The sequence below is a fragment of the Malurus melanocephalus genome, unplaced genomic scaffold, assembly GCF_030028575.1.
Source record: "Malurus melanocephalus ecotype Western Australia unplaced genomic scaffold, MMel_1.1 scaffold_527, whole genome shotgun sequence".
NCBI classification, from domain to species: domain Eukaryota; kingdom Metazoa; phylum Chordata; class Aves; order Passeriformes; family Maluridae; genus Malurus; species Malurus melanocephalus.
This window is the reverse complement of record NW_026623759.1, coordinates 451,265-459,569: the sequence shown is the minus strand read 5'-3', so window position 1 is coordinate 459,569 and position 8,305 is coordinate 451,265. Positions and strand designations below refer to the sequence as shown.

The 8,305-nt window shown below is 48.9% G+C and overlaps 1 protein-coding gene across 1 annotated transcript in view; it reads right to left on the bottom strand.

Annotated features, from left to right (window-relative positions):
* Positions 1–8,305, bottom strand: part of LOC130582842 (glutamate receptor ionotropic, kainate 4-like) — a gene marked incomplete at its 3' end in the record, with an annotated part of 88,636 nt that overhangs the window by 4,222 nt on the left and 76,109 nt on the right. Inside the window, exons 7-8 of the mRNA XM_057381768.1 lie at positions 4,645–4,797; positions 3,409–3,513 (exon numbers count right to left, since the gene is read on the bottom strand). Coding sequence (XP_057237751.1) covers positions 3,409–3,513; positions 4,645–4,797 — 258 coding nt within the window. The remainder of the gene's footprint in view (positions 1–3,408; positions 3,514–4,644; positions 4,798–8,305) is intronic.

Below are 8,305 nucleotides of genomic sequence, written 5' to 3'. Positions count from 1 at the left end.
GCTCAAACATCTCAACAATCCCAATTAACAGCATTATCCATTAAATCATTATCACTGCTCCCAGGMTGCCAGCAGGGCCTGTGGTGGAGTGGAGACTGATCTGAGGATGGGGAGAGCTGGGGTCAGGCTCTGCAGCTTCCCCCTTCCCTAAATCCCAGCTCCTCCTCATTCCCATCCCCAATGAAATTCCCAAAGCTCAGCTCATGATTTACAACAAATCACTCTGCAGTGCTTTGGAAAGGGGCAAAGCAAGAGGGGAAAAAAAAATTAAAAAAAGATGACATTTACCAACCCTAGCCCTTGTCAGATCTATAGATCACCAACACAGTAATGAGCCTGTGCTTTATCGAGCATCCTGTGAGTGGAGAGAGCAGCTCTCAGATGGCTGGGGAAAAAAAATTCCTCTGGCTAAGCTAAATCAGGAAAAGACGCGTTTGGTGCGTTACATAAATGTATTAAAAATTGGATGTCAAAAAGCCCTGCCTCTCCTTGCCCAAAAGCAGCAGCAACTTGGAGAATCTAAGTGGCTCTAATTTGCTTGCTGGCGGGATCAGCCTCAAAATTCGGTGAACTCTCCATCAAAGCTGATGAGCTGGAAGTCCCTGTGGCTTCAGGAGATGGAAGGAGAGAGAGGAGGAGAGGGAAAGAGGGGAAGAGAGGAAGAGAGGAATGGGCTGAGTTAAAATGAGCTTGGTTGAAACCAAGCAGGGAATAGAAGCGTTTCAAACAAATCAGTTAATACAACCCCTGGGAGCAGGGTTGTCTCCAGGATGTGAGTGTCTGTTCTTTACCCTGCTCCTTTAATTAAAACATTCCTAATGATTTATTTAGTCCTTTTCACTAAAAGAAGCCAGGCTGGCAACAAGAAAATAACCACTGATGGCACAGCAGAGCAGCTTTTGGCTTCTCTTCACAGTGACCTGGGTGGGAGCAGGCTGGGCTKGAGCCTGCTGGGTTTCACAGCTCTCTGGGGATGCCCTTCCCCATTAAACACATCTGAATAGACTCCTTCAGGCTGGGAGAGGCYCTAAAACCTCTCTGGGCACTGCTGTGGGTCAGGAAAGATCCCTGGGAAAGATCCCTGAGAAAGATCCCTGAGAAAGGGAGAGAAGGTGGAAAAGCTGTCACAGGAGCAGTTCTGTGAAAACTGAAATTGAAACTCCAACCTGGTGGCTTTGTGACAGCTCATGGCTCACTGCCACCCCCGAGGGACTGCCCTGTCCTTCCAAAACCTGTTCACCACAGCTGGAACTGCTGCATCCCCACTGCACCCCACTGATGGGGGATTTGGGGAGCTCAAACCCCACACAGCTTTCCCGAGCATCTCCCAAACACAACACTCCTCATTCACCGAGCTGTTACCACGGGTCAGGAAAGGTTTTCTCCTGTCAGAGCAGGTTTGTGGGGAAGGGATGAGACTTTGGGCTCAGGGCAGATCAGGCTGCAGCCACAKCTCCCCGTGGAGCTCTGGGAGCAGCTCTGCTCCGAGAGGATCCGTGTGTTTAACGTGGAGCCCCTGCCACATCCAGGCACGTCAAGAACAAAGCTGTCACAGGCAGGTTTGCAGCGTTTTCATCCCGAGAGCGAGCTCCTATTAATGCAGATGGGCTCGGATCTGTCACTTCTGTTCAGAGAGCGATGGGTTTGGGAGAGGATTAAAAGGGCATTGATGCTGTGAGAGATCTCACCATGGGGAAAACGCCAGCCCCGTGCCCCCTGCTCGCTCTGAGAGAGGCAGCATCAAAGCYGAGCTGTCAACCACAGGTAAGAGCTGGCAGGGAACATCCCTGCCAAGGTGAAAATTCGCTGCTGCCAGAGCAGGAGAGGCTTCCTGGTGCCAAAACGCTCTGTTGGTGAGGCCTGGATACAATAGCTTTTGTTCTCTGCCAGCGTCTGGAAGTGGCAATCTCTGAGAAAAGGGCAGCAGTGGAGCTGTCAGCAGGAAAACAAGACAGATAAACCCCTTTTTTTTTTTTTTCCTGGGACTTCTAATTTTTTAAATTTTTTTTTCCCTAAATGAGGTTTGGATTTGCCAGCAAATTCTTTGGATTTGTGGCACGTGATCTCAGTCTGATACCTGTGGCCTCCCACAGTTATTTGAGGATAACTGTGATTACGTGACACAAATTTTCAGCTCAAACCAGAAAATACCACTCGGGCAGAATGTGTGAGGTGAGGAAATACCACTCAAATTAATGATTTTAATGAAATCTGCTCGGTGTTCTGTGGGCAGAGGAAAGCTGTGAGGAACCTACGAGCGCTGAGACGAAAAGTGAATGAGAGTGTGAGCTGAGCAAACCTGTGAGAGAGGAACCACAAACCAAGAGTGAAATGAGCTGGAAATGCCCCACAAACACCGTGGAGGGGAGGGATGATGGGGTGTTCCTGACATGGGGTTGTCCCTTTTGCCTTCYCTCCCACAAGCAGCTTGGAAAGGTTCATAGCACTCCCTTTTTTTTCTGTTTCAAGGCCGATTCTCCCATTTTTACCCCGAACCAAATGATTTTACACAAACGCAGCCGTGAGCAAAAAACAAAAAGGGTTTTGAGCGCGAGCTCGCACCTGGCACAGCCTCCCTGTGTGAACCAGCACCTGTGCCAGGCCAGAGATGGGCTCTGCCATCACCCCTGCAGGGCCTGAGCCATCCACACAAACCCGGATTATCTCGAGATGCATTCCTGACGGAGCCAAACCCGCTGTGTTTGCCAGCCCGGGCTCAGCCAATGCCATCACAACACCCCTGAGCACTCACGGGACAAACCAGGGGTGTCACAGCCCCTCGGGTCCCCAGGACACCCAGGACACCCCCACAGAGCCCCCCAGGGCCAGGGACCACTCTTGATACCAAATAACTTTTGCTTTTCCTTTTCATGTGCCTTTTATATATTTTTATACCCTCTTAGACATTTTCCACACCCTTTATGTATCCTTGTACCCTTAGCCTATATTATAAAAATAATATACAATAATAATATACAATAATTACAAATTATATTTGTAATTGTTGTAGCCTGATATTCCAGCTTAAKTTAAAAGTTCTGCTAAGCAGAAAAACCAAACATCCTCAGTGAAGGATCAGGGCACCCTGAGCTATCCCTAAATTGAACCAACCTTGGTTGAAGCCTCCTCTTTGGAGCATATTATATAAACTAAACTCTAGCCTCATCCAGGGAGAAATTCTTTAGAATAGGAGAACATTACTTCATTTGTCAAGTTTCTCATTGAGGAATTCCAGATAGAAACGCCAATTTATAAAATCTATAAAACTCGTATCCATGCTGTACGCAGTGTGCATTGTGTTGAATTCACATTAAATCACATTAAATCACATTAAATCCCAAGGTAAAACCCTTTTATCCCCTTAACCGTGTCATAATTAAAACCAGGCGATCAAGGCACCACCCTCACCTGCCGGAAGCCGCCGCGGGAGTGCTGCAGGATTTTCAGGGCGTAGTTGGAGCGTTGGCCTTTGCTGTTGAATTCGATGTGGCCGGTGAGACCTTCCAATTCTACCTGTCCAGGAGAGACTGAGTTACAGCGCCCAGCGAGGCTGCTCGGTCCGGGGCCACCCCAGGGCCATCCCAGAACCACCCCAAAGCTACCCCAGAACCACTCCAGAACTACCCCAGAACCACCCCAGAACCACCCCAGAGCCACCCCAGGGCCACCCCAGAGCCACCCCAAAACCACCCCAGGGCCACCCCAAAACCACCCCAGAACCATCCAAAGCCACCCCAGAACTACCCCAGAACCACCCCAGAGCCACCCCAGAACCACCCAAGAACCACCCCAGAACCACCCCAGAACTACCCCAGAACCACCCCAGAACCACCCCAGAGCCACCCCAGAACCACCCCAGAACTACCCCAGAACCACCCCAAAACCACCCCAAAGCCACCCCAGGGCCACCCCAAAGCCACCAGGGATGGCCAACACATCCCACAATAATGAAACTCTCATTTCTCAGTCCTAATTGTTTTTGGAGTCTGGATAGAGGAGAGGAGCAGGGGATCAGCAGCATGAGGTGCAGGATTCCCCAGATTTCCTCACTTTGGGATTGCCCCCTCCATGCCAAGGCTCAGACCACAAACCAGCAGAGCTGGGGGAAGGATTTTGTTGTCCCCAAATAAAACTGAGTTTAAAAGAGGATCACACAAAGTGGTCAAAGGCTCAGGTTCAGCTGAGCTTTCCTTTGAGGGAAAAATTCTGAGTTTTCCTTGCCTCAGCTGCACTCCAAACAGATTCAAAAAGCTGCTCCGAGGAGCCACAGCCATRAACTCCAACACTTCCACAAAGAATGGAATTTCAGAGGGTTCTCATGCCAGATTTAGGCTTGCTTGGCTCCTGCAACCCCATTTTGGGGTTCAAAACAGCCCAAACCCATAGGGGAACTTACACCTTGCCCCTGAGCTCTGAGCAATTGCACTGTGTGGTCTCATATCAACTTAAGAAACTTTAAAATTAAAAAAAAAAAAAAAAAAAAAAAAAAAGAAAATTGAATTCCACTTTTTCTGTTGCAAAGCATGAAAATGGAAGAGTTTCATATCGTTCCAAGGCTGGTGACCACCCAAACCCTCAGAATTTTTTTTTTCACTGCTTTCAGGGAATCTGGTGTGTGAGGAGCAGCCCTGAGCCCCCTCTCACCATCCTCAGGTAGTTCATGAGGCTGGTGCCRTGCTGCCAGATCTGCGCTGAGCCGCAGGACAGGGGTTTGACGCCGATCTCCTGGCTGCGGTTGAGCTCCTGCACCGCCGTCACCACGGCGTACACGGCGTCGAACAGCAGCGCTGAGGACAGCTGTGGGGCACAGGCAGGGAAAAGTCAGCTGGGGGGACAAAAATCCACCTTTCTGTGGTGTTGGGAGCAGGGAATGGTCTGCCCTCAAGCTGGGATCCACTTTGTGCACCCTACCAGCGTTTGTTTCATCCCTCGCTGTCATCTTCCTGTCTCTCTTTGTCTTTGTTCCTTCCCATCCATTTCTTTTTCAGTTTCTCTGGTTTTTCTTTCCCAGTCAAGGGAGGTTTTTTAGTGTTTTGGTGGCCCTGATCGATCTGCAGGCCAGGGGGAATGCTCCTGAGAGAACCAGACATTGCCAGGAGGAATGCTCCAGAGAGAACCAGAGATTGCCAGGGAGAATGCCCCTGAGAAAACCAGAGATTTCCAGGGGGAATGCTCGTGAGAGAACCAGAGATTTCCAGGGGGAATGCTCGTGAGAGAACCAGAGATTGCCAGGAGGAATGTTCCTGAGAGAACAGGGATTTCCAGGGGGAATCGCTCCTGAGACCCTGTGTCTGCTCCCACAGAAGAAAAAACGACTGTGCTGCTTCAGCCACCATGGACGGCCTTCTTTAACCACTTCTTTGATGAGCAGACCCACAAGAAATGATTTTTTTGCCAGATCTGCTTTTCAAGCAGCCAAATGCTGCCCTGCAGACCCCACAGGGATCACCCATCCCTGGTACAACCTCCCCATCCCTGCAGAGGGAACGCCTGGAATGGCAGAGCTCATTCCCTCCCCTCCTCAGCTGGGCTCTGGTTGCCTTTCCCCAGCTCTCTTTGCCCACCAGGCCTCCCAAACCCTTTTTTCTGCCCATGCTCAGCAGTTTCCATGGCTTTGGGCTCGTTAACCATCAGCCATCTCCTTCCCGTGCTCACTGAGATTTCACTTTTAATCACTGTCACCTCCTGACTCGGCTGCCATAGAGCCCTGGCAGCTCATTCCTATCCAAGCTGCATTTTCCTCATGGATATTTCCAAGATCTTCCCTTTCCCATCCTGGCAGTGGGGTCACTCTCCAGCCCGAGGCTGCTCCCCCCAGTTATCCCAGCTGGGATTTCCAGCCCTGCAGTGATTTCTGCATCCTCTGCTCCTCTCAGAGCCTCAGGAGGTTTATTCACTGTTTTCAGTGGCCTTGCAGGGACAATCCTTCCCAGTTCAATGATCCCAATGAGCCTTTGACCCCTGCTCTGTCACTAATTTGAGCAGAGCCAGCCAGGCTTAACCCTGCTCGATTTTACTGAGTCCAGCGGGCAGACCTCACTGACCACATCAGCGTGGGATCAGGCACTTAAAAAACACCACAGAACCCTCCAAACCTACAAGCCATCCTAAATTAAAGGGCAGGATTCCAGCCTGATGCCATGAAAACCCCAAACAGCAGCCCCGGTGACCCCTCACTCCCYCAGGCCTGGCACACAGTGACATTTGCCCTGTCACATTCCCAGTTTAAACGTCCCAGTTTAATCTGTTTCACACACAGAGGAGCTCTCCTGTGGGCAGCTGGACTGGCAGCTGCCACTCCTGCCTTTTTCAGGAGTCAAATGTGGCACTGGAGGAGCTGAGCAGCCTGGGGACACACCAGGAATGKGGACAGGAATGGGACATCCTGGTCCCTGTCCCAGCTCAGCCTCCCTCCTGCCCTTCTTCCCTTGTCTTTGGGTAAAAATCTGCTAAATTTGATTTAAACATTCCCCTCCTGGAAAGTATTTTCCATAGATTCTTAAAGGAGCTGATAAATCCTTCTCCTCACTTTTTTTTTAATCCCTTCAATATAAATTCTTCCCCTAACAGGGCATCTCCATCCTGTCCTGCCCTCAGCCCCTGTTCCGTGAAGCTCCTTGCATACACTTAATTTTAATTATRAACTTAATCCCATTCAGGTTACAGGATGTCACTCCCAATTAGCAATTCCCTTCCTGATTCAGGAGCCACATTAATATCAGATGGACAAATGAAACAGTTATGAGACCAAACACAACCCCCGCGACCCCAAAGTTTCCCCAATTTCCTCCCAAATCAGAAATATTGGCCTGGCGTTTTTAATTGTCTCCTGCTGGGTTTCCATTTCCATTTTCCCTGAGCAGTTAATCCCTTATTAGCTGGTGAGCAGGAGACTTGTAGATCTTAGTGAAGCATGTGACATTATTGATTGGAATATTTTACTCCCAAACCCTGGAAAATTCATTAGGATTTYTGCCAGCACCTTTTATAATTTCAAGAAATTTAAGTGCTGGGGAGGGTGAGGAGATGGACAGGATGGAGTTTTCATGGTGTGAAATAGAAATCCTTTCCCTACAGATGGATTTTGCATGGAAAAGACRTGAACAACACAATTTGGAGGCCACAACCTTCAGCAGAGCAGTGAAAAGAGATTTTTTGGAACGTCCTCCGGGCAGAAGGATCTGTCACTGCCCTCCTGTACCTTCCTCAGCTTTCTTCATGTCACTTATAAAAATCTCTCACTGCTTTTACATTCTCATTTGGAACCAGAGCTTTGTCCCTCTGTCACAAAAAAGCCAATTTGTCTGCTAACAAATTGATTCTCTCCCCTGCCTGCACCAGCTGATTTATGCAGAACCCTGTTGGTTTTGAGCCCCTCTAAAATATCAGAAAATCCACGGGGCTCGGGGACTTCCCTCAATCCCTAAAGCCAAATTCTTGACAATTCTTGACACTGAAAAATGAACAGGTTTGGCTATTCCAGGTTTTGCCATGTGGGTTTTTTTTTTTTTCTCTCCCTAAAACATTATCAGCTGTATCTTTGCCCCCAAACCTAACACGGGGAATTAAACCCATTAAAACCCCACGAAACAGACTTTGCAATCTGGATTTTATTCAATGGCATAAACACTTAATTACAAACATCTGTTTTAGCCTAAATTCTAATTACCAAATCTCGCCATCTGCAATTTGAATGATTTTCTCTGATTTCCTTTCTTTGCGAYGTGATTAATGAGAATGGCATTAGAGCAGGCAGCTCCCTCCTCCTTTTGTCAGACGCTTCCTGGGATTTTTGCAGCTCACAGGAAACCTCCCCTCCTGTCACTTCCAGCTGTTTGAGCCTCCTTTTCTCTCTTTAGGATGAGTTATCCCGCTGGATAACTCCTTCCCGGGGCTACCAGGGGAAGTTCTGACACAAAGAGATGTTTTAACATGAGATCTGCCAGCTTTCCAACAGCAGAGGCAGAAAGATCCCAAATTCACCTCACAGACAAAGTAAATTTGCTGGGAATATTTCACGTCTGTTCTGCAAATTCACCACCCTCAGCCCATCATCTGGGACGTGGCATTTTGAGGAATTCCAGTCCCTCCAGGCATCACCTGGCATCCTCCCACCCACAAGTTTTGCTCAAGAAAATGTGGGATAAGAAGCTCCAATGAGGATTTTCATTTCCCTGTCGTACCTGCTGCCTGTCCCTGCTGCCTCCTGTTTGCACTGAGAGGAGGAAATTTGTTTTTAATGCCTCTCAACAGCCCCTGCAATCCAAAAGGGAAACTTCTTGGTAGGAATCCCATGGAGACTGAG